Here is a 26,882-nt window from a genome sequence, read left to right on the forward strand (position 1 = left end):
TTAGCGTCTGCCTTGTAATGTTAATTAAACACATTACATAACTAGTCAAAGTCTTGTACAAAATACTATTTTTTTTTTTTAGATAATACTTAAACACTTTAAAGAACAATAACACATCGCTCTTGCATTGTTATTGTGGGGTTAAGGTGCGCGTTCTGGTGAACGGTCGCTCCCAAAACGTGCTCGTCCCCGCCTAGACGCGTGATGACGTCTGACACCTCTAGTTTCTCAAAGATTTTCCAGTTAGCGCGACTGGCGGACGGTAAAGATGGCGACGGAGTTCATAGTGTGTACTAATGCTCGGAGAAGATGACGACGATAGGATTAGTAACTTTCAAGTCACGGTGTTGACAGCGCTCCCTTTAAACACCTTTCGAAAAAGGCTTGCTAACTTTTTGACTTTGGTGGTAGTTGATCAAACCTGACAGACACAACCGGTCACATCGTCGGTTTAACCATGGAGGATATTAACTCAAACATAAACGCGGACTTGGAGGTGCGGAAGCTTCAAGACTTGGTGAAGAAACTCGAGCAGCAGAATGAGCAGCTCCGGAGCCGATCCAGTCTGCTCTCCTCCAATTCTTCCGGCGGGAACACAAGACCCATGAGCGCCGGGTACGAGTCTCCGGGTGCGGCGGCGGGGCTCGCCGGGTTCACTGGGGTGGGGTTCGGCGGATCGAGGGGTTTCACCGGTGCTTTGGAGAACTCACGGATGAGCCCGAGACGATCATATCACGGCGGTACTTATGGTGGGGGTTATGACAGTGACATTGGTTCTTGTACCCCATCTAAAACGAGCCTCTCGTCTTATTACAACGATTCGGATTTTATCGAGGACGGGGAAACTTCAGTACTGGATGAGGTGGAGATTCTCGATCTGGAAGACATGGATTGCCTCAATGAGGATGAAGACAGTTGGTTAGTACAATTGGGTTTTCCTGACGGGTGTTTAACCCCGGTCACACACCCTTCATGTGTTGAGCGTTTGACAGGCGCGCGCAGCTGTTTGGCGACGCCGCATAGAATGACGAGTATTTGTAGGAATGCGCGTGATGCATTGATTATTGTTGCATTAAATACGTAGTCACTCACTGTCCCTCTGCACGAGGGTTGGTATTAGTTTTAGTTTGTTTAAACCATTTACTGCAGTACGCCTGTCAATAATGCCCATTTGTCATCTTTGTTTTAATGTGGGTACTTATGTCGGTCTGTCAATGGCTCTGTACCAAAATCTAGTGTGCTTACTAGACAGAGACTGCATATTTGGGCATGAAAGACACGTCCTGTGTTGCAGCAAGCAACAGAGTGCTGACTGGAAAGATGCTTTATATGTCGCAGATTTTTAGATTATTTGTCAGGATGTATAAAGCAGCTAAATTACAGACATTATGTCATTTTCCAATACTGTCAAAACCTTGTTTAACTGGTATTCGTAGTAAAACCATAGTAACTTATAATTTGCCATGATGGTCATGCTACTGTTGCCATAGTTTAACCATACTTTTAACTATGGTTATACAAATATTAATCAATCTGCCAAAAACATGGTTATTACACACTGCACATGCATAAAAAATTATTTTTATCCTGATCACGTTACCTCTTTGCTTTTGCTTAAGTCTGAGATATCTTGATCTTGTCAGTTTATCAGGTTTTTTTGTTTGTTTTGCTTGTCTGGATGAGTGTCAGTGTATAATCCATTGTTTGTGTTTGCTTCAATCAGTGTCTGTGTAATTTTGTGGTTCAGATTAATTTACAGAGATTGAATGGTGTAATCCGATCCTCAGATCTTGTTTGTTTCAAAGTATAAGCAGATTGCTGGGAAAGCAACAGCTGGATACCTGCAAGTCAATGACACCTGTTATACCACTAACTAATTTTAGATTTACTTGGAGTTGATAGGACAGAAAATGTTCTTGTCACACACTAAACCGATCAGCTTTAAATACAGCATTGAGGACACATTATTGATGTAATCATCTTAGTCATGGTGATAAAAAGATAAGATTGTGTTTTCTGTGCCCTTTTTTATTGATTTACTGTTATTTAAAGGAACAGTATGTAAGAAATTTATATCAATTAATCATTAAATGGCCCTAAAATGTCACTAGACATTAAGAAATAATTTTCATTTCAAATACTTATATCACTCACAACAGCGGTCTGGCCAGGATATTGTCATTTAAAAAGTGGAGTTGCAGCCCTCAACTGATGTTTATGTTGTCGTTTGGTATATTGGCCACCAGCTGTGTGATTGCAGTACCAGTTTTAGCCACACGTTTTGTGATTGCAATACCAGTTTTGGCCACAATCCTACATACTGTTCCTTTAAGGTAACACAAATGATTAGGATCGGACTAAGGTTAATCACACTTCTTTTAAAATATGTTAGCAAATCTGTTAACAAGATTAGAAGATAATGTGTTTATAATTATGTTGAATCAATGAACCCCTGACATGAGTAGACAAGGGGCACAGTTATTCAAACATCTCTCGAAATCCGATGTGCTTTGTGACTCTCGCTGTACACTATTAGATCCACCCAAATATATTTTGATTGTTTGTGTGGCCTACAAATTCCTTTATTATGACTGCAAAAATACTTTGGATGACTTGTTACCAACTTGCCATGAGGTAAACCAGACCAATAGTTGCCAACCGACTGGCAGAGAACACAACTAATACATAAAATTTCTGTATATTCCCTCATCTCCCATTTCTTTTCCATCTTTCCCTTCATCTCTCCAGCATTTTTGAACCTTCTTACCCTTAAATGGATATTTCTAAACCCTGACAGGTGTTTGTTTCTGGCCTTCCATTTGCTAATGTGATTTTTTTTTATTGCCAAGTTTGCAGTCATGCCAGTTAAGATACGCAGATAAGACATTTCAAGCTGACCCACAATATTATTATTTAACTAATACCCGTTTCTTCCAGTCCAGTTGTCATATGATATTATCTTTTCTTATATATTTAACATATAGTAAACACACAGCTGATCTGCTCACCAATACAGTGCTGTGCCAGTGCTTTAATAGCCTTAATAATTCAGGTCTCAATGACTAAGCAAAGCTGCTTCGGCTTGCACAATATTAAAGATCTGTTTACAGAATGCAGTTTACCCCTCACCCTGAGGATGATAAAAAACGTCATTGGCTTATTCGGGAGCAGGCCAGTTTTTATTTTGAGGCTACTGTTAATCGAAGCATCCTCGAACTTCCTCACTCAGCATGTTTCTTTATTAAATATTTATGTTTAAATGTTTGTGTTTATTATGCCATGTGACTGACCTCTTGGTTGTGTGTTCGCAGGTTATATGAGGCAAAATTGAACAGTCCTCTACAAAAAGCCTTGAGTCCCATTGTGTGGTGCAGACAAGCTCTGGATAATCCAAGTCCTGATATGGAGTCTGCTAAACGCTCTCTTATACACAGACTTGACCTTACCATGTCAGGTATTAACACACACACTTTTTATTCTTTTTAATTGATAGCTTCTGATCATTTGATTGGATTAAATGTAAAATGCCTAAATGTTTACCTTAGAGATTGAGATATCACTTTCCTCCTTATCAGTCACCTGCTATTTTTTTCACTTTGCCCTTTACCCATTCACTAAGCTTTATTTTGGCTCTGATTTCTCTTATTCCCATTTTGTTCTTGGGATCAGGACCTGTGAATGTGTTTCCAACATGTGGTGTGGCAGCTCACAGGAATAAATTTTAAAAGTATTTTTGTTTGTTTGTTTGTCCGTCCACACATTTCTTATCTAATTATAGGACAGAGTTATCACCTCAGTCTTATTTGTAGTCAGAAAGGCTATTACTGTTTTAGTGAGGTATGCCCATGTGACATGTCTTAAATTGAGGAGCTCAGGATAGATGAGCACTGACTGTCTACACGCCAACATACTGACATGTGACTACCTAACCGAGACTTCTAACCCCAGCTGATATTTATGCAATATCACTCAGCAAGTGAATGACGTGACAAAGGTTGTCGCTCTTAAAAAAGCGCAATCACTGCGCTTCAGTTTTATTCTGAGATTTGCATCATGTCCCTCTCTGAGAGATCCTTTTGAGTTATAGTCATTTTCAAAGATAAGTCCTGCTTGAAACAGTTTGTCTTGTTAACTGGTAATAATAGTACAGTATTGAGTATCTGAGTTCTCTGCAGCATCAGCCTTTAGTTAACTTTTGAAACCGTGCCAGGTGTGAATCGCTCATCGTTGTGCGAGACAGACAAGTGTATGATGTCATTGTTTTAAATGGGATTGTAATGTCATTATGGAGCAGGCGGAACAATGTAAGGCTTTCACATGGAAGAGCTAGTTTCATATATTGTTGTTGTTATTATTACTAATCAGTTATGATATTATTCACATTACATTTATTCCTAAACAACTATTAGAAGAAGACACTTGATTGAGATGTTGGTAGAGTTTTGTACACGTTTAATCCTGTAGGAGTGTGTAAAGCTTATTGCTGGTGGTGGGTATGCTGCTGACTTTGCAGAGTATGTGTGGTGTGGTTTCCAAGTTACCTGAGTCATTCGCAGTTTTTGCGAGAGGAAAAGTGAGCAAGTTTAGTCATGTGAGATGCATGAAAGTCTTCTTCCGAGTGTACACACCTTTAAAGCTTTTGTGTCTCTCCGTCTCATTTGTGTTTCCTTTTCTTTATGCTTTTTATTTTCTGTCTTCAAAAAGGTTTGTTGCTATGTTAGCGGATGTGTACAGGTGTGTGACAGTAAAAGAGAAGATGTGTTTGCATAGATCAGCGGTTTCACACAAAAGGCTACTGAACTTTAAACCTGATTCAGCATCTTATATGATCTTTTAAAGTCAAACTAGGTTTATTGTCATTCCTCTGAAATAAAGAAGTCTTTTCTGAAGCAATGGTCCATTTAATAAAGTAAATATATAAGAGTTTAAGAAACTGTTGTTGTTGTTGACTAATAGTCTATGTTTCAAAATCTAGTACATGTTGGAAGCATTTTAAGCTGTCACCAGACACACATTTAACGTGAATACTGTTACAAAAACCAGGGAGCAGACTGCTTCTAGATCGCTTCTGTGTAATAAAGTATTCAATATGGTCAATAGTTAAAGGGACACTCCACAAAATATGGTCATTTTCCAGCTCCCCTAGTGTTAAACTCTGCTGCGTAATATTATTGCGCCTCATGCAGCCATGTTACGATAGCAAAGTCATTGTTTATTATGCCAGAATGAGAGTATAGTTCCTAGCCATATCTGCCTAGGAAATCGCAACTTTAATTTTTTCTCGGTCTTAGTACACAAAGTAACTATAGAAGAGTCAAGTTTTAAATAGGAAAAATATCGAAACTCTTTGGTTATTTTGAGCACGATGCTAATGGTCTAATCAGATTCAATGGATTGTGCTAAGCTATGCTAAAAGTGCTAGCGCCAGACCCGGAGATCAGCTGAATGGATTCCAAAACGGTAAGAATCAAATGTTTAACTCTAGGGGTGCTGGAAAATTAGCATATTTTCAAAAAAAGTCCCTTTAACTTCTGTTGTCAATATAGAGCATTTCAAATCAGGGTTTAGAAGGTTGTGAACAGAAAGTTGAATGCTACCTGTTTAAATGCATTAAATGGTAGGGGTGTAACGAAATCTCGTGCAACGAGGAAATTATGTCACAAGATTTCTCGCGGAGATGAAATGCTGGCCGTTTCTCAAACAAAAGGCTGCATCCTTCAGAGGTCGCATTCGTAGACTGCCTACATTATAAAGACTGTCTTATTAATGAATATTAACAATTTTTAAAGTTTACTATTATATTTAGTTAGGAATTGCATCACTGTTATTATATAATTTTAAAGGTTATTGCTTACTTAGGTCTATTTTTTTTACCAAAAATTATCAAATTACTTTATTATCAATATCAATAAACAAAATAATTGTTAGGGACAGTCCTAGATTAGTTAAAGGAACAAGCCCACATTTTGGGAATTTAGCTTATTCACTGTATCCCCAGAGTTAGATAAGTCATACCTTTCTCATCTCCGTGCGTGCTGTAACTTTGTCTGACGCAGCCCCCACTAGCTTAGCTTAGCAAAGAGACTGGAAGTGAATGGCTCCAGCTAGCATAATGCTCCCAATAAGTGACAACATAACGCTAACATTTTCCTATTTATCTGTTGTGATTTGTATAGTCACACCGTGTACAAAAAACAAGGTCATAAGAGACACCGCAATCTTTTAACAGTATACATACTGGGAACTATATTTTCAGAAGGTGAAGCACTGCTATTTGGGCAGAGTGATTTGCTCGCAGCACCCGAGAACCCCCTGGTGAGGAGCAGAGAGTTCAGTCAGAGTTGTAAAAATCACTCCACCCAACTTTTCACACAGAGGTAATGGAAAATACACGGAAAATGTGTCCGGGATTTGTCCGGAATCATTTGATTTTTGGTTCATTCACACTGACAATGATTTTCCCGAATCTGTGCGTGCATTAATAAAAAAACGTAAAGATCCCCAGCGTCTGAAGTTTGCTAATTTAGTTGCATTTTATGACAAGATCATAAGGAGAACGTGATGCACTGTTCTGCCATGCTTGTGAATGATTCTCAGCTTCAGCGCAGATAGTGACAAGCCCCCTGATCTCTGCTTCAGTCCAGTTTCATTGACTACGTTTACATGCTGTAAATATTCGGGTTATGGTCAGGTTAAGGTCGGGTTTCGGGTTTCTGAAACATTCGGAATAACCCGTTTACATGCGTGAGCAGAGAGAGTTACCACTGTATACATGGAATTGGCAATATCCCGATGTAAACTGTGATTAAAAGGTAAATGCGGTGATTTTGCGTGGCTCACTATTGCGCAATGCGGTTTTACCGCCTTCATTTACTAAAATAAAATTATTATTTAAATCCAGACCAAGCTGCACCGATGTAGAAGCAGGGTAAGCTAAGTTACATGTCTTTCCTTTTATGAGGAGGTTTTTTAAGTGCATATTTACAGAGCATCGGTAAATACAGAACACAACAGTGTCTTAAAGAAATTAAAATTAGACAGTATTCATGCACCTGTAAATGTACAAAACGAATGCAATAGCTTACAGAAGGCAATGAATATTTATTTATGGCATTTTCAATAATATATTAGTAGATAAATTAACATCTATAAAGTATGAAAACGAATAAATCATTATTTTGGCTAAATTAAGCTGGATGGATAATATTTATAATTGTCATCCTTTCAGAACAAGCTTATATGCTATCTATAATAACTTACATTATATCCTGAGTGTTACTTGGCCGAAAAAATTTAGAAATACATGCAAGTAAAAAGGTACAGAACAAAAATGTTTACCTCACGCGAATAGAACGAAAAGCCGTTAATTAAGCGGACTGAGAACGTGCAGAAACAGTCGAGTCGGCAGATGATCACCAATGTTTATAATGTTTCACGCAGGTACTGTTGATGATAAACTTTCATATCTAAATGTCAGGTATAAGTATTGAGTCAGTTAATAATAAAGCCACCGGCGTTATTGCAACATCCTTATCCACGGAGCGGACGCTGTATACAAAGAAAAAACCTAAGGTTTTTATTTTAAGTGGTTTTAATGCTGGTAAGCAATCAGTTATATGCCGCTTTGTATTTGTGTTGATCAGTTAAATTAAAGTAATTTTAATCTTAGAAACTGCATCAAGATGCAGACAACGCTACAGTTATTCTGTCATCTTTAACTTTTTCACACATTCACAGTATTTAACGAAATATGAATAGCATATTACATTTTGAATTCAAATTCACACAAGTTACTCTCATAACTATTGACAATTTATTTGGCCTTTATTATACATGTATGCTTTGAAAAACAAGAAAAGCTATATATTAATTTAACGTGAAAAACGCGGTTGTTGCAATTGGTTTCCTCCTCGCTCTAAAAGTGTGGCGCATCTCTCTCACCATGCTTACCTCTACTCCCTGTGGGTTTTTTGGCGCATACAAGAAGTTCCTCTACTCAAAAGACCAAGATTCCTTGCGAATAGAACATGCGCAGTACACAAATCAATGTTCCTTTTGATGGGAATATCCCGATGCGCGTTTACATGACCAAAATTTCGGGTTAGAAAAGAGGTAACCCAGGGGTAATATTCGGGATTTTAAAAACAGGAATATGAGCATATTCGGGTTTTTGCCGGTGTTTACATGGACGTGCCTGACCGGGTTATTGCTAATATTCCGGATTTGAACGGGTTATTGGCTGCATGTAAACGCAGTCATTGTTGATCTGCGTTTAAATCCTTGTGTCAAAAGAGCTGAACCATAACTTATTTTTGCGATGACACTTGCGTCCTCATGGTACGCCGCTTACGGCATTGTTTCTGTGTCTTGTCCACACAAAATGCTTTTCGTGTATATTCAGCAATGTTACTAGGTCCTCTTTATTGGAGCGATCCTAAAACATTTATGGACGTGTTTGTGTTCACACAGAAGCCTCTCAGAAGCCAATTTTACAGAAGTTTTCTCAGACCAAAGTGCTGCGTGAATGAGGTTTTGGATGGCAAATCTGCTCATGTAGTCTGCAGTTTGCTGTGTCTGTTTGTCCAGCCATGGCAACCCATCCCGGGACTTCACACTTCACCCAAAAATGCAAACACCTGCATGAGGCTGTTCTCATTACCATGGTTACAAACCTCACTGGACATGAGGTCAAAGGCAAAAACTGAGGCAGATAGTGATTCAGGTTTTTCCATTAGACTTTAGCACATGTTCCATTGACTTTGTTTCCTTTAATTCTTTCCATTTTCTCCCTAATGTTCCTTATCCACATTCATTTTGGACATGAATTTTAAAGCAACACTATGTAGTTTCCATGTAAAAATGACTTACAGCTCCCCCATGTGGTTGAAAAGGGCAACAGTGCCTAGTATCAGACACTCTTCTGCAGGCAGGGGGAGGGGCGGGGCTGTGTTTCCTACCCTCCACCGCCACTTTCAGAATGTGCTTGTAGCAGCTAGGAGGCTGCTCAGGTTGCAGCAACAGTACAATTTGTCCAGTTAAAAGTTGTTCTATAACTGAAATAATTTTAGAGACATTATTTAAAGGTTAAAAAAAACTACATAGTGTTGCTTTAAAGTTTTTATTTTGAAAAATACGGTCACAAAATTCTATTCCCTAGCTGTCACGGGGCGCTACCATGTCAAAAAGTATACATTTTCACCTAAAGAATTCATATATTCAAGTACCTCAGAGGTATATTTTGGTATCAAAGAGTGCATTTTAGTTCCTAAATGGTACATATTGGGACCTTTTTACAGGGTACTGACAATAAAAAAAAAAAATCTGATGGTGGTGTGTCATATAATTGTTTTCAAAAATAGAGCCACAATATTAAACTTACAATTAAATGATTAATTTAAACCTGAATGTAGTCACCGCCGATAGCCCCATGGACAGTGTGTCGACATATAGCGCAAGTGCGCTTACGGCAACCCAAGTTCGATTCCCGTCTCTGCTGTCCTTTGCCGCTCCCCTATCTCCACCCAACACTTTCCTGTAAACTCTCTAATACAATACTTTTTTAAACAAAGGCATAAAAACCCCTAAAATATATAACTTTAAAACCTGAATGTATTGGAAATGTTGCATATATGCATTAAGCAAAATATTGAGCAGAGCTAAGAATAATGACTATTAAAATTATTAACAGATATAACACATGAGATTTTTCCTTCATTGGTTTAAAGAAAAGTACTGAGCCCTCAGAGGACACAGTGTTGAGTTTGTTTATTTTCTAGTACAGTATTATGCAGTGATTTCAGCAGGTTCAGCGCTCCGTAAAGACTCGTATAGGTTGTGTAGTGCTGAGATTTACTTTCAGCATAGTCATCTGTCTTTCCTTATTTTTCTCATAAGATTGAAATGGCATAATAAATAGATCTCTCTATCGCCCTCTCTCTTCAGCCTCCAGCTTGCCCCTGCATGCCAGTATAGCAACATGTTTGACATTGGAACTCACTTTTTCAATCATTTTTCTTTTTCCCTCCTTCTGTCTCAGTGTTCACTCTTTTATAGATCAGTCATATCTTGCTCACTTTCAACATCACTCTTGATGAATCCTTCAGTCGTTCTTACTCTTCCATCCACCCCCAGTCTCTTTATTGTCTGTGGTCTCTATAGCACTCAGCTGTTGGCGTTATTCATGAGCTGTTCTCTCTCTCTCTCACTGCGTCTCTCTTCAGTTATTGCACTACGCTCAAGTCTTTCTTCTGTAGTTTGCAGTCTGTGTTTGTCCTTAAACAGTCCGTGTTGCTCTGGTGACTTTTTATTGCTCTCCAAAAACAACTTTCATATGGGCTGATGCGCAGCCTCATGTTCACTGTGCTGAAGAAAACTGGGTTGTGCTTGACAGGCAGAGGTTTGCAGACATTTAAGCCAAGCTTTATTCGGGCCTGTAATAAGCCCTGCTGTCTTATTAGACTTCATTTAAAACTGTTTCAGTATTTTCGCTTTCAGTTCTGTAAAACCAGAGTAATTTGCTACAAAGGATCACTTGAAAACAAGGCCAAGCCTATGGGCCTTTTTACATCTAGTCACTTCATGTGTTTTCTCTGATCAGATAGCTATTTGATTTGTTAAAACCCTTACATTTACATTTAGCCATATAAATGCCTTTTGGCAAAATGTATATCATTTCGGTCTTTTACTTTCGCGCAAAATGCAAATACACTATTCATTACTCTGCCTTAAAAAAATGCAAGACAATGTTTATGCAACAAAAGGCAGTACTTACTGTATGTTGTACTGTATGTTGGGTAGGGGATGCACATCTCCTTGCTCGGCATGAACTGGAGCAGTACAGAGCAGCAGGAGAGTGATGGCGCGATGATTTAACGTAGAGGTCAATCATGATGGGGAAAGGGTTCACAAAACTCTCTTTCAAAGTTTTATTTCTTTGTTTAATATCATTTGAGTTTGTCATTGGACCCTTTTATTGATTCTAGGAAGCTTTTTACCCTCAGTCGTCGCTCTATAAAGCAACGAGCGTGTCGTCTTTGTTTGTTTGCCTCTTTGCCAGCTTACTTCCGGGTAGCGTGCTTACGTTTGGGAGGAGTTATGCGCTGACATGTGGTTTCATCAACCAGATGTATTTACACTTGTCCAGTTTCATCTAAAATGCATCCCAGACCCCCTCCTGAAGTGGTTTGAGCGATCGGATTTAAATCCGTCTCAAAACCGTTTCAGAGGGTATTTACACCTGGTCTTTTTACGATCGGATAGTCTTTTTACGATCAGAGAAAACACATGAAGTGACCAGGTGCAAAAAGCCCCTATGAGGCAGTGGTTCCCAATGTTTTTCCTTGGGTCAGCCCCCACGTAAACAACAGTTGTGCCCCCCAAACCTATATAGGGTTGGGGAGCTCAGTATATATACTGTATGCATCTTTATTTGACCTCAAAGCATATTAGATCCGTGCCCCCCTTTGCGGACCCCAGGTTGATAACCACTGATGGGATAGATGCTCTGTTAATGTAATAGTTTATTTGTCTAATGTATATTTGGTTATCTGATTAGCATCTACTTTGAGAGCTTTAGAGCAATCTTGCTGAATGCATTTTAGCAAAGGTTCATGCATCAAATCATTTGGTTTGAGGCAGTAGAAAGACGCAAGATGTTACCGAGCACTGTATATTTCACTTTAAGCCAAAACATTTTACTTTTGGAAATTCGGACAACAAAGCCTACACACATGTTCCATTGATATCTTTGTGTTATCTTGGCCATGAATGAACTACTACTGTCTTCTATGCAGGTCTGTTACATCAGTATCAACAGTTTCTGATGCATCATCCAAGTGGATGCTGCACATTGGTGGTGGTTGAGAAAAAAATTCTGCTTACATATGTAAAGCGCTATAGAAATGTAACGAATTATAATCTGTCAATCTTTTCTCTGTCTAAGTGAGTGGTTTTCGGCTAGAATAAGCAGTCATGTGGACTAGACTTGATGCACAAATGCGAGATACACTTCAGGCTAGTTTTTAAGGGCGAGCCTATTTTTGTCTATTTCAAAACACTTGCATGACACACTTAGCATCAGTTTTAGGATTTTAGGTTATGTGTGCCCCTTTTATTTTATGATTTAACAATCTTAAACCGTATACATCTTTTGTCTGTAAGTAGAAAGTGTTATATCTGATGTGCTTTCGCATTTGATGCTAAATGTCCTTGATGCTAATGTCCTGGTGTTAGTGGCTTACAGCCATCTAAACATCACTGATCCGGGCTCTTTGTGTCAATCCTGATTTTGTCTAGTCCCTAGTAAATGAGGACAGAGCTCCCTCTTGGCTTCGTTTTTAACACATACACGGAACTGTCAATTAGCTGAAGGTCAAAGATCATCTTTACATTGGTTTTTTATACTGAAGAAGTAAAGGGAACCTGTTGTTGAAACATTGTATCATCACATCCAGTTAGTTTCATGTTTAGCTAGCAATTACATGCAGTGATACAAGAAAAACCAGGACCAACACAAAATATATTATTAGCAAAGCCGTTTTTATGATTCATCCTTATTGTTTACGCATTTCGTTTGATCATTTCCATCTATTGTTATCGCTGGAGATTTCAATATTCATATAGACAATGCAAAAAACAATACTGCGATTGAACTGATAAATGTTTTAAACACTTTTGATCTGACCCACCCAACACGTGCAAGGTCCTACACACAATCGGGGACACACTCTTGATCTGCTTATTAACAAGAATCTAAACATTTCATCCAATGTTAACAAGGATGAAGCACTATCTGACCATTTCTGTGTTTACTTTGATTTATTGACCAGTCCTGCCACTGATGCTAGATCTGTCTATGTCAAAGAAAGGTTCATAAATGAGAACACCAGTGAGGTATTTATGAATGCTATATCAATGTTGCCAAATATATTGGCAGACTCTGTTGATGTTCTCCTTGAAAACTTTAACATAAAAGTTAAAGATGCTATCGATGATATAGCTCCAGTAAAGGTCAGGGTGATCACTGGCAGACGTAAAGCACCCTGGAGAAACACAACAGCAGTACAGAGCATGAAAAGAACATGCAGAAAAGCTGAACGTATGTGGCGGAAAACAAAACTTGAAGTACATTATAGCATCTATAAGGACAGTCTTCGTGCTTTCAATGTAGAACTAGGCACAGCTAGACAGACCTTCTTTTCAAACATTATAAACAACAACATAAACAACACTAGCACTCTTTTTGTTACTGTAGAGGGACTAACAAACCCCCCAAATCAAGTTCCTCTTGAAATGCTCTCTGACAACAAATACAATGAGTTTGCAACCTTTTCTCTGAGAAGATCAGTAATATCAGAATGGCGATCAATACGGCTTCATATTGTACTGTGGTCAGTCAGATCTCATTACAACAACCTCAGAAATCATTCATTTTCTCAAAATTTGACATAATTGATTTAAAAACCTTGGAAGAAACTGTACAACATCTTAAAGCATCAACTTGCAGCCTTGATACGCTTCCCTTAAACTTTTATCAAAAAGGTTTTTAACTGTTTAGAGACTGATCTCAGTACCTCTCTGCTCACAGGCACTGTTCTTTTTAACACTGTTTTATTAAAATCACTTTTTTGTTGTTATTTTAAATACTTAGTTACTTATTTTTTATTGTGAATTTATTGTATGTCTCTTATTTTTACATGTTTTTTACTTTATAAATGGTTTTCTCATTTCTATGTAAAGCACTTTGAATGACCTGAAATACAAATAAACTTGCCCTGCCCTGCCTTGCCTTGCCTATAAAAAAGACATTTTGATCTTAAGAGCTCTATAGCACAAGTGTTCCTTTGATAAGTTTCTTTTATCATATTGTTTATATTATAGTATGAAAGAACTGGTCTCACATCAGTGCTCTCATTCAGAGTTTAGCGCACATTCTCTTATAATCAATTTGTCGATTGTTCACCTTGATATTGTAATTTCCGGTTATTATTAATGATTAATAGACTTTACATTGAAGTTTTGAAATGTTTTATAACTTTCTGTGAAACAGCTGCATGGTAAATTCTAAACATCCAAAACTAAATAATATAATGTAAATAAAAAATAATTATGGGAGTTATGTTGTTATAGTAAAAAATCCAAACCTAATAGCTAATGGACATGTCAACATGTCAATTTTAAAATCTCTTAATGACCACTGTATTTGGTCCACATAATGCCGAAACCCACAGAAATGAGCACAAATGGACCGCTGTACTTAAGGCTTTTGGCGATTAGGCATGGGCCGGTATGAAAACCGTAAGCAAAATATGTGTTCAATTTTCAAATGTCTGTATATAAATAAACCATCAACTTTTCAACTGGACACAATACATTTTTTATTTTTAAGCAACATACAACGTTTATGCCAGGTAAAAATAAAGCCTTTTAAATTATAATATTCTTTCAAAAATATGTAATTGAAATGTAAACATGAATTCAATTACATGATTTAATTCATTTTCTGTAAACACAGTTCATACCTTAAAAACGGTGATCACAGAAAAATTTTGTTAAACTAACTGTGGCCTTAGCACAAATAATACTGGCTATTATTAAGTACTGCCCCATCAACAAAACCTTTGAACTCATAAGTCACGCAGCTGTGTGCACGCACAGTCTTGTAGCGGTTTTTGTCTCCAATTTCTCAAGCAGTGTGCATGTATCATGTAAGCACTGTGTTAACACAGTTCAGTGGTTGATCTGTAGGGAAGTGGGTGCAGAGGGCATGATGATGTTGTTGTTGTTCTCCCTGAATTAAGCACACACTGAGTGATGGCAGGAGTATAGAGGAAGAGAGTCATTACATAGGAGAGAAAGCGAGAGAAGGGGGGTGGGTGGAAAGATGGAAGGAAGAGTAGGAGTTCAGGGGAAATGTGCTGTAATGACCTCTAGAGTATCCAGCTACACACACACAGTTGGGATGGGTGAGTGTGCCTTATCTGGTGAAGTATTGTTTTACAAGCACAAATGTTGTGGGTTCAATTCCCACAGATCCTGATATGTAAAATGCTTTGCATCTGAGCTCCTCCATTTATTTCTGTAAATTAGGGTTTTCAATAAATAATAATTGTTTAAAAACTTCAAGAATCTTGCTATACCATATGTCTCACGGCACAGTACATGGGTTACGGTGCTGCGGAGCGAGGCGATATATTGGGATTAGTGGTGCACCGAAATTTCTGTGGGGTTGAAAGTCATTAGTTATTCCCTGTTTTCCACCAAGTGTTGAATAGCACAGACATCTACTAAAATAACTCCAAATGTGTTTGTCAGAAAGATGATGGACATGTGTATCTCAGATTCCTTGAGAGTGAGTAAATCATGGGGTCATTTTGATATTTGGCTGGAGTATCCCTTTAACAGCCTATGAGCATCACTACTGCATCCTGACTGTATTACTGAATCAGCAGCTTCAACAGAGACTCAATGGCTGCATTGAGCCTATGTGTGAGAGAAATAACAGGACGTTAATGGCATTGCCATCCACTTAAATGACTGTTGAGTAAAGCTGTTCTGTGTGTGTGTATGAAGCTTTGTACTCTTAGTCTGAATAGACCACATTGTCTGTAACGGACTGCACTTTACCAAGCCTCAGAATGATGCTCTGTATTAGAGTTGGCAGTGCCATATGCTTATATAGACTCCATATAAACCCTATTGTGTACGCATACATAAAAATGCATGCTTTAAAAGGCATTTATGATGGTATTGATGGTTATTAACCCTTTGTTGGTTTATGTCGAAATGAGTGACCTGTATTATTCTTCATTTGAGGATTTTTTTCTGTATAATTAGCATCATAACATTCACTTACATTGTTTTTGCTTCTCTCTTGATTAGAAAATAAGCGGAGGAGTCTGTACAACAGTTCCTACAGTCCTCAAGTGAACTACGGAAGCCCGTACAGCACAAACGCAGCAAACAGTCCATACAGCAGTGGCTTTAACTCCCCATTCTCCACGCCATCTAGAGTCCCCATTGTCAAGCAGTTGGTTTTGCCCGGCAGCGCAGGTAAAGACCTATGTTATAATTTTTATTAATTAATCAATTTGTTTTTGCCAGTGTGTGATAAAACTTAAAGCAAGACCATCCCTAGGTAGTCTATGAAAATCCAAGAATGTGATGTTTAAGCACACTTTAAAAGGGATAGTTCATCCAAAAATGACAAAATGTCGTCATTACATTATAGCGTTTAGACATTTTATTAATTTCTTTGTTGTGTGTTCATGTTTGTGTGTGTAGGTCACCAACGTGGTTCGACGGACAGAAATACACAGGCGGTAAGCCCACAATCCTCAATAGACAGTGAGTTGAGCACATCAGAGATGGACGAAGACTCTGTCGGTTCATCGACCACATACAAACTAAATGATGTCACAGACGTGCAGATACTCGCCCGCATGCAGGAAGAGAGTAAGTGATGTTATTTTTCTATCTAGAGTGCCTTTATAGCCCGAGTCTATTATAGCCTCCATTCTAAGGATCTGTTTTTCCTCTCTAGGTTTAAGGCAAGAATACGCTGCAACGGCTTCTCGACGTAGCTCCGGTTCATCGTGTCAGTCGTTACGACGCGGAACTCTGAGCGACCAAGAGCTGGACGCCCAGAGCCTGGATGACGACGAGGAGGCCGTCCACCACTCCTACCACACGCCCATCAACCGCTTCAGCCCCTCCCCTCGAAACTCCCCCCGCGCCTCTCCCAGAAACTCGCCCCGTTCCCGCTCGCCCGCCCGCTCGTTAGAGTACAGCCGTGCCTCTCCTCAACCAATCATGAGTCGCCTGCAACAGCCTCGACATTCTCTGCAGGGCCATGACACCCAGACCAACGCACTTAAGAATGAAGGTAGCCATACTTTTAGGATGTACGAGACATGATTTTAGATTTAGAAATAAAATGATTCATTGATGGGTTTCTCAATGCAGAAAAATTGAGGCGTAGTCTCCCGAACCTCACGCGATCCGGCTCCGGGCCGACTGCGGAGCCGGTCAAAAACAGCAGGAGCTGTGAGTCAAATCTGCAAGTGCCAAATGGAGGATCACCCAGACATCAGAGTCAGTCTGCCAGTGAGTGTACAAACACACACACAAGTCAGTTCATCAGTGAGTATTCTCATTCACATACATGCATCCATTAAATAAACCAATGAACATGCATATGCACAGCAGATCCACACATATATTACCATACGGTATTGTCCTGAATATAAGAAATTTTTGCACAAAAATGCCTCTTAATGAACAATGCTATCTTATATTTGAGCTCACGACGATTACATCATACTGTACATCCGCAAAAGTGTGGTAGGTGGCGCCAAATACACATAAACACTAAGACTAAGGCAACCTAATAAACTACAGTCGTTTACATTAGGGCTGAACGATACATCGAATTTTCATCGTCATTGCGATATGAACTCACGCAATGAACACATCGCAACAGACAGCCTTGACGCGATGAATGAAGGGAAAACGGTAAGCGCATGTAATAAACGTTTGACCTATCACGTTTAGTCCTGAAGACATGGTTTGCGCGTTCATGCTATTAGGCCAATCAGGGGAACCCCCAAGTCAGCTATGCTCAGATTGATTTGTCAGGTGTCAGTTGCGACGCTGTGCCTGTTAGCAAAAACGATGGCGGAGGAAGGAGAGAAGAGTGAGGAAAATGTGTTGTCAGACGAAGACCTTGTGGTGAAAAGGAACAGCACTTCAGCTATATCATGAAATTATTTTGGATTTAGGAGAGATGACGGCGCAAACACGGGTACTGTGGAAGCGGTGATTCACATATTGCGTCTATTGCGCGCTCAAGTTCATTATTTCAAATGTATGTACGCTGTGGAAGCGCAGCGGTCGCGACTCGCACGTGGTGCGACGCGCTCGTTTTTTCCAGGTATTTCAAAAACATTTTAACTTTTCAGAATGACACAAGCGCAGCGTGCAGATCATGTGACAATAACCTACGTGTCTAGCGTTTTCCACGCGTTTTTAGGCGCGACATGTGAATGGCCCCTAAAACATGAAAAAATATAAAATAGTTATCGCAACTCACATCGTCATCGCAACATTAAACAATGTCATCGCACATCGTAACTTTTCCTCACATCGTGCAGCTCTAGTTTACATTAAGGCAGACTTCTACTGTTAATGAAATATTAATAGGCTATGTGTTTTTTCACAATGAGATGAACAGCTTGGCTAATTTTTATTCATTTCAGATGGACTGCTGGTTATATATGAAGAGCTCTTTTCCAAAACGCGATAAACGCCATTTTTTAAAAAAATGAGTTTGTCAGGTCATTTGGCTGTGTACTGAACCTATTCACTGCTCCATGAATGTTTTATGTCAAATCATTACATTTCCTTGTTAAAATGTAGGTACAAGATGCCGTTCTTTTCCAAAACGCGATAAGCGCCGAGCCTATTTTTAGCCTAAACGCGATTTATCCTCTCGACCAATCAGAACTCGATGAGCGTTTGACGCAATCCAATGGCGGCGCTCTGAACAGATGTTTGTTTATGTTCATTCATTACTCAAATGAGGATTAATGTCATGTTAATACATCACCCGGAGAAGGTACCCGTTTGCAAGGCGATCTTCATCAAAGTGTTTGGTATGTACAACTTTCGTTTCAGAACTGGCTCGTTTAATACCGTTTTGTACGTTTGCAATAAAGTTTTTTTCCTGTGAAGAAGCCTGCTAACGTAACATGAAAAGTACTGAATAGCTCGATAGCCTGCTGATAGACACACTGGCGTTTGATACATTGACCAATGTCGTGCAAAAGTACAAAATGTGGGTAGTGAACAATGCAGGGACATCTGTAAAGTTTTGCTTTTTGGATTGGACATTATGAGCGCGTTGTTACATGGTATGTCATTGAGAGCAGATCGAGGGGAGCTCGCTGTGTGTGCGTGTGAGGTTAATATAACTGTGTGTGTGAGAGAGAGAGAGAGAGAGAGAGAGCGAGAGAGAGAGAGAGAGAGAGAGAGGGAGAGAGAGAGAGAGAGCGTGAGAGAGAGAGAGAGAGAGAGAGAGAGAGAGAGAGAGAGAGAAAATATATCAAGCAAAAGGGGTTCCTAATGCCCTGCTAAGGAGAAAACTGAAATGGTGGAGGGAGTAATAGCAAGTTAGTTATGTGTAATTCTGTTTATTTCATACTGGCTCCAATGTATATCACAATCTGAATAATTTACTTATTCATTTATAGTATGAAGAGTCCCTGAGTACATGTTGCATATTCTGTTATTTGTTTTGTTTTGTTTTTTAAAGAAAAAACATACATTTATGGGAAAAATATATGGATTTATAGCGTTTTGAAAAAAATTAAATTAACTTTGAATTTATAATCAACAATATTGTTGTTTGATTTAATAATCATTATTCAACATGTTTAGATTGAGCAAAAAATCCATTATAACAGCATAAATTGAATATTCACAAAATGTGTGGGTCTAGGTAAAAAATGTACTTTTTCTGAAAACTATTGAAATGGATTTATAGCGTTTTGGAAAAGAGCTCTTCATATGGTACTGTATGCTATATGAAAAGTATTAAAGAATGTGGGGAACCAAACTGGTCCACTTTGACTTAAAGTATTGTCAAATTAAACCATTTTCTTTATAAAAGACAAGAGTTGTTCTTCAAAAAGCATTTTATTAACAGGAGGGGGGTCGTCTTATATTTGGGACAATACGGTAGTATTTGAGAAAATTGACAGACACACATTCTTACACTACAGTACTGTGCAAAAGTCTTAAGCCACCATGCCAGAATTAGATTGATTGTTTTTGCAATGCTATAGTGATCATGTATAATTGTTTCTCAGTCTCTTTAATAGAATACATCCAGAAAATCCAGGAACTGTGTATATAGTATTTAACTGTATAAAAATGTGAACTGATCTGTCAAGTTTTAAGGGTAAACTCCCCTTTCATTTGAGCAATAGCAGGAAACTGCAGGAAAATTAAATCCTAATTTCTAATTCTAAAGAAATACGTTTTTTTTTACTTCATTCTGCTCAAAAACGCTCAAGATGTGTTTAATGCCAAGAGAGGTCACACTAAACACAGACTGTTTTTTCTGTTTGTATCGTAATAAAATAGATTGAAAAATAAATATGTATGGACATTAAAACTTCCAAAACAACAAGTCTGGTGGTGGTGGTGGTTACCTAAGACTTTTGCACAGTACTGTATGTCCCTGCCTCTTTAAGATCATAAACATACACCACACAAAAAAGTTAATGACATTTATGTGATGTTTGATATAAAAGCTGTATAGAGAGGGATCTGGTTTCATATTCTGTGCTTTTGACACACATTTTGACTCTTTTACTTCCCCTGTGGTGTCTTTGCTTGCTGGATAGGACTCTTTAATCTCTTGACAGTCTTCCATAATCACATTTTTATTAGCATCTTAGCATTACCTCTTAAAGCCTGACTGTCCAAAGCAATGGAAAAAACGAAACGCAAAACACCTTCACACACCTGCCATGCATCCACTGAAGTGCATGGTAAATTATTTGTAGATAATCTATTTAGTATTCATGAGCTAAGTCTTCACTCCGTGTCCGTGACATCATTTCGAGCACATTTGAAACCCAAATGTTTCCAAAACTTAAGAACTTAATACTGTAATGCCCATGGAAGAAAGACAATTTCATGCCAGGAGAGTGAATCATTGAAAAGTAAATAAGGGCAGTCAATGGTCACATCATCCCATGAAATCTGTGTAGAGGGTGGAGTTACTTTCCTTTAATTCTTTGTTATATCTATATTTAATTACAATATCGTGCATTTCCGTGCCCAAGTGTAAACCGCATTAATATCTTAAACGGCAATTGCAATGAGACACTGCATAAAGATGATCGTCATTTCAGAATTGAAGGATGCGGGCTTCTCATCCCACCCCTGATAACATGGAGGGTCTTGTTTTATTTCCGTCCTTTCTGCTCAGCATGCTCCTCCTCATTCTTCTATCCCGACTCTTTCTCACACCTTGCGTCTTTGGCTGAGGTCCTGCCTGGTTGTTTGGATGTATTTACTGTAGATAGATCAACTCTGTGCTGCCTCCTGCCTTCCCTTTACGCTGGGATCTAATTTTTTCTCTTGGATTTGACGCCCTCTGGTGGCTGCTGGTTAGAAGTGCTGTTATGTCTTACCCATGCACGTTGAATTTACTGAATGGCTGAAGGATCACTGCCTTTAATAAAATTAATCTCTGGCTGGCTGTCTTTTCCCTGGCATTCTTGAAACTCTTAAGTTAATTCTGATTCTGGATCAGTTCTGGGTAAAGGTGACCGTAAGTGTTGGTGGCCTACAGGTGGATGTGGGCAGCTGAGAGCAGATTTGCCCAAATCACAAACATAATTTCTGTTTGTCTTATCTCAGCATCGCACCAAAGGCTCTCAGCGCCTGCCCGCTCGTCTCCGAAACCAAAAGAGAGACTCCAGAGCCCGACGTCTCTACGAGGTAATTCACTGAGCGGGTTACCAGGACATAGCCAATCACAGCCAAAGTATTATAAAGTCTCTATGAACTGGGGTCTTATCTTGAGACTTGAGTAACACAAAAAGGGGACACACGTGTGTCTGTTTAAAAGAGAAGTAGGGTTATGTTTCATGTGAACTGCATGTTTTGCAGAAGTATGCAGGACTGATCTGCAGAAGTATCTAATAATAATTTTACAACATTGTGGTTGGTTTTTGTTAAAAATCAGTTTCTGTATGGAGAAGATAAATGACATTTTTACTGAAAGTGGTCTGGCCTGAATTGTGGAAGTGAATCACTACTGACTTAACTTTGTTACTATATTATACAGCACTTCCCATTGCTGCGTTTTGGCAGAAAGTGCTTTTGTAAGCAAATCCTTCATTGCATCTCTTGTGACACTGGTGCAGTAGACAGACAGGTGCCATTCTGTGCCAGTTTTGGTAGTAAAACTGAGGCGAATAAAAATAGTGAAGCTGTCTGTGAACACATGCACGGTTATAAAAGGCTGACACTAGTTGCTGGCAGGTTAACCGTATGAGAACTGAGGATTATGGAGGATTTGGACTGGGGTTAAGCATGCTGATATCTAAATTTGTTCATTGGACATTTAGGAGATTACACAATTTACTCACCCTCATGTTGGTCCAAAATACCTTTCTCTCTCCTGTAGATCTATGAAGATCTTAGGTCGGATGTTCATGTTCCTCTTTTCCATATAATTAAAATACATATCTTTTTTCTTTCGCTTTATTATTATATAGCACATTTTTTAAAGCGGTCATATGACATTGCTAAAAAGAACATTATTTTGTGTATTTGGTGTAATGCAAATGCGGTTTAAGGTTAAAAACTCCTCCGTGTCCTGCCTTTCTGAAACGCACTGATTTTTACAAAGCTCATCATTTCTAAAAAGTGCGGCACGATTGGCTAGTTATTAAATGTGTTGTGATTGGCCAAATACCTCAAGTGTGTGAAAGAAATCCTTACGCCTCTTATCATATTTGGATTTTTAGTTCCCAAAGCTCCACAACATGGCGGCGGCAGCAACAACACTACAGCAAGAATAAAATTTAAACCTTCTTTCTTTGCATATACATTTGGGCGGTGTTATGCACATCTTTCCACACAGTAACAAAAAAATGTGAGGGCGTGTTTGAATGAGACGTTTTAAGAAGGTGTGGATAAGTCTTAACTTTTAAAGAGAATATCTTTTTGGGTTTAAGACTTTCTGGATCGTCTATATGCACAAACAGCTTTTAACACATCAAAGACAAATGAAAACGCAGCACGTGACCCTTTACCACTAGGGGTTGACCAATATGCTTAACATTTTGATAAACAAAATTATTTTTTAAAGGCGGGGTGCATGATTTTTTAAAAACATGTCGGGCCGAGTACCAAAACACACTTGCAGTAAGGTGCGTGTCTACTAACCGACATCGTTGCCTGGGTTGGTATTTGTGGGTCGGGTCTATCAAAAGAAGATCCAGATTCTATTGGGGTAGAGGCGTGTTTGTTTAGGTGATTTCAAATGTCAACATTGGCTTTCAGAGTTCATGCACCCCGCCTTTAAGTAATGACCAAGGGCTGTTTCCCTGCCACTGTAACTCTTAAATCTGTCATGAACTATATGGTTGAGTGTTGTATCGGTTGATAAGCGTGGATTGTTCACCTGTCTTTGGTCTCTTTGCAATATTGTATAGGTCAGTGTTTTCCAGGATTAAAAAGCACTGGTATAGTGACTGATGTTGCCATGTGTCTTGTGTATATGCTGCTCCACATCATCCACATACTTATTTGTTCTTGAAAGTCATTTTATGACCAAAATTAAACAAACCTGGTTGTCATAGATTTTAGTGCTGGGCAAAGATTAATCGCATACAAAATAAAAGTTATTTTTTTTGCATAATATATGTGTCTGTACTGTGTGTAATTATTATGTATATTTAAACACACATACATATATACATTTCAGAACATTTTTATTTGTATATCCATTTTTATTGTTAATATATAATATGTAAAAATATAAATAAATATATATATACACAAATAAATGTTTCTTAAATGCATGAATTGTACATCACAGGACATCCAGACTGGGATTTAGCCACTTGGAGGCGCCCTCAACTAGAAATGCATCAATACATGAATGTGTGTGTATTTATATATACATAATAATTACACACAGCACAGACACATATATTATGCAAAAAAATCACTTTTATTTTGTATGCAATTAATCACGATGAATCTTTGACCAGCACTAATTTAAACAAGCAAATATTGCATTTCTAAACCTGCATGCTTATTATTTTCAGTGGAGCACAACATGATTTTTTTAAGCTACTCAAAAACAGCATGTTTACTATGAACTGTTTGTTGTTCTATGAAAAAGAGGATCTTGAAATATCTGCCCTTCTATTCCTTAAAGGGATAGTTCACCCGAAAATGAAAATTCTGTTATCACGAATGGTTTTGGTTAGAAACATTCCTCAAAATATCTTCATTCGTGATTATCAGAACAAAGAAATGTATACGGGTTTGTAACAAATGAGAGTGAGTAAATGATGACAGAATTTTCATTTTTGGATGAACTATCCCTTTAAGTTTTCATTTTTGGATGCACTGTTCCTTTAAGTAACGTCGGTCAGTTGCACTCTTTAAGAAATGTTTGATGGTATTGAGCTGTTCGTCAGATTGTGGACTGTGAATCGATCAGCACGATGAGCGCATGCAAACCCAATCTCTCTTTTCCATCTCTCATCCAGTTCCTCTCTCGTGTTGCTTTGGAGAGGAAGCAGATTTCAGTGAGTATCCACGGATGCAGATATTTCACTGCTGTGATATATTAAATGTTGTGCAAGTGTATGTGTGAATAGTGATCCGTCTGTACTGTGATTTTTATATTTCCCTCATTTTTGCAAGCAGGGCTCCGTATTTGACTTTTTTGTGGAAAATATCTGTAAACACGACATCAAGTTCATCAAGGCTGTTTTAATCCATCCATCTATTCATTCATTCATTCATTCATTTATTTATATAATAACTAATTATTGTGTACTAGCTTTGTGTTCATGCAATGTCATCATGCAAGTGCAAGTAGACATTTTGTTGTGGTCGTGAATGTGAATTATTCATAGATGTAAAGTTCTGCTGTGTTTATTTCATTATTGGATAAAATGAATATAAACATGGGTATAAAATTCCTATGAAATAGAGCCGATTTGGTTTTCAGGTTTTGCATCCTGACTTTTTTATGTGCTATATATATATTCAATATACACATTTTTGTTGAAAATATGTACCCTATTTCCATTAACCATGACTTTGATCTCTTGAATGGCTTGTATCAGGTGTTACTCAGACAGATGCAAAGTTACTGAATAAAAGCACTTATGGGTTATTTATTCAGTCCATAACAAGATATGCCTATAGTCTCTGTTCATATAATAATATTGCATCTCTCACCTCACCTTAAATTCAATTTATTTCCTTAAATCTTTGCTCATTTATTCTCATCTCTGCTCTACAGTGCCCTCTTCCAGTAAGTTAAGGACTCCTGCTGCCCCGTCTCCTCTGGCCCTACGGCAGCCTATGAAGGTCATGTCTAATCATGGTTCAGGCACAGCCACGCCCACACGCTCTATAGCCCCACCCCGCAGCGGTCTGCCACGCCCCAGTGCTGGTGGAGGTTTACCGGTTCCCCGGAGCAAACTGGTCCAGCCTGTGCGCAGGTAATGATAATGTGAGCACGCTTTATTATAAACCTCCCATAAAGTGTGCGAGATGTGCTGTATACTGACTGGCTGTGCTCCACAGGTCTCTGCCAGCTCCAAGGACATACAGTGGTATCAGAGACGAGAGCTGGAGAGAGGGCTGCTACTGAGCATGCCCAGAACCAGCAGCACAAACAGTAGTACAACCTGGCACTTTATGAAGATACAACGCAAATAAGAGACTCATTCTTCCAAACAGATTATAATGACTTGATGCGGAAGGCAGGCTGGACATCACAGGACGCCAAAGAATCAGACTGGGATTTAGCCACTTGGAGGCGCCCTCACCTAGCAAACAGCAAAAGAATACACAATCACGCTTGCAAATCCCCAACCCACCACACAAGAAATGAGCCGAAAAGCTTATTTTCTCTTAGTGGCAGTTAAATTCTTTGGCTGCTGAAATTCACATGGGAAAGAGTCAATGCCGTGGCAGTTGCATTTAGTCCGAATGTCTTTCATATCTGTGTGGTCTGTTATTTATTTGAAACCATTATTTAACATATTTCTTTCAAAGAATATCCAAACAGTATTTGTTTTTTATAAATCTAAATATATATCGATCTAATGCCTAATTATTATAATTTTCTCAGCTTTTTTTCTTTCTGAATGTCAACCTCAACTGCAAAGCTACGTTTCCAAAGCATTTTTGTCTGAACAATATTGGAAGCATATTAGAGTTTGTGAACAATTGTGCAAGCACAAATCAGCCTTTTTTCTGATTTTGAAAGAAATCGGTCATGAGACAGAGCGGGAAAATGTCCCGATATGTATTTGTATTTCCTAAATGGAAATTGAGTGATTCACTGAATATAAAAGTCTGAGACTTTAAATTTAATTGGGTACACTGTTGTTTCGTCAAACTTGTTGATCGGTAATTCATCAGTTGATTCATCAGTCCCAGTGTTAATGTCTCAGTGGCAGGGGTCGTAAAAAGATTTGTGCGGGTGAAGTGTAGTGGTTATGTGCTGTTAATTTAGGAAAATTCCTGGTCATGTCATTTGTTATTCTCTGAGTGTAACCGATAGATGGCCAAGAAATGAAATGGCGCTTACCACTGTATGATTGGCATTACCGCATATAGTGATGACATCATGCTGCACATAAGCACACTATCGAGACCGCGCAAGTTCGTTTTTTCAATGAGTGCCTATAATTTATAATTCTGTAATTGCTTCAGATTTTATTATTTTTTTGGTTTGTGCCCATTGCTTTTTTTGCCAATATTATTTACTTCAGGGTTTTTTTTTTTTGCATTTCTTGCTCAGTTTTTGTAATTGCTTTGATAAAGTTTATATTTGTTTTTGTAACAAACTTATGTCATAAAAGCCCCTTGATATTTATGACTGAATACTATGCTATGATAAGAGGCTTATTTATAAAATGATGAGATGCCTTTGTGTGGTGAGATATAGAGTTAGACGAATGCTTGAGCCTAGTATGGTCATGAATACGTGACATGCCATTTTGTGGGTTGTTTTTTGGTAAAACCTTTTATATCTTCACAAACATAATGCTCTGTTTCCCCTGTGTTAAATCATTTCAAATAAAATGGAAAAAATGCTGTGTGGT

At 38.4% G+C, this 26,882-nt stretch overlaps 1 protein-coding gene across 9 annotated transcripts; it reads left to right on the plus strand.

The window, feature by feature from the left end:
* Positions 1-219: 219 nt before the first annotated feature.
* Positions 220-26,873, plus strand: slain2 (SLAIN motif family, member 2). Of its 9 annotated transcripts, none has more exons than XM_065257115.2 (10): positions 220-918; positions 3,312-3,454; positions 15,880-16,050; positions 16,282-16,452; positions 16,541-16,882; positions 16,963-17,139; positions 21,430-21,510; positions 24,303-24,341; positions 25,067-25,279; positions 25,354-26,873. In XM_065257115.2, the coding sequence occupies exons 1-9, from the start codon at positions 458-460 to the stop codon at positions 25,270-25,272; spliced, it is 1,791 nt and encodes a 596-aa protein (XP_065113187.1). In that variant the 5' UTR covers positions 220-457; the 3' UTR covers positions 25,273-25,279; positions 25,354-26,873. The 9 variants fall into 9 exon arrangements, with proteins under 9 accessions (XP_065113187.1, XP_065113184.1, XP_065113185.1 ...); XM_065257112.2 differs by having other exon boundaries at positions 225-918; positions 25,067-25,268; XM_065257113.2 differs by having other exon boundaries at positions 226-918; positions 16,963-17,103; positions 25,067-25,268.
* The last annotated feature ends 9 nt before the right edge of the window (positions 26,874-26,882 follow it).

Source organism: Paramisgurnus dabryanus, chromosome 12, assembly GCF_030506205.2.
Source record: "Paramisgurnus dabryanus chromosome 12, PD_genome_1.1, whole genome shotgun sequence".
Taxonomy (NCBI): Eukaryota; Metazoa; Chordata; class Actinopteri; order Cypriniformes; family Cobitidae; genus Paramisgurnus; species Paramisgurnus dabryanus.

Bases quoted from the DNA above. Each gene is read 5' to 3' on its own strand.
- slain2 (XM_065257112.2), top strand. From the start codon at position 458: ATGGAGGATATTAACTCAAACATAAACGCGGACTTGGAGGTGCGGAAG. The intron at 3,455-15,879 runs GTATTAACACAC...TCTCTTGATTAG, and splicing joins ACTTGACCTTACCATGTCAG to AAAATAAGCGGAGGAGTCTG. The intron at 21,511-24,302 runs GTAATTCACTGA...TCTCTCATCCAG, and splicing joins GAGCCCGACGTCTCTACGAG to TTCCTCTCTCGTGTTGCTTT.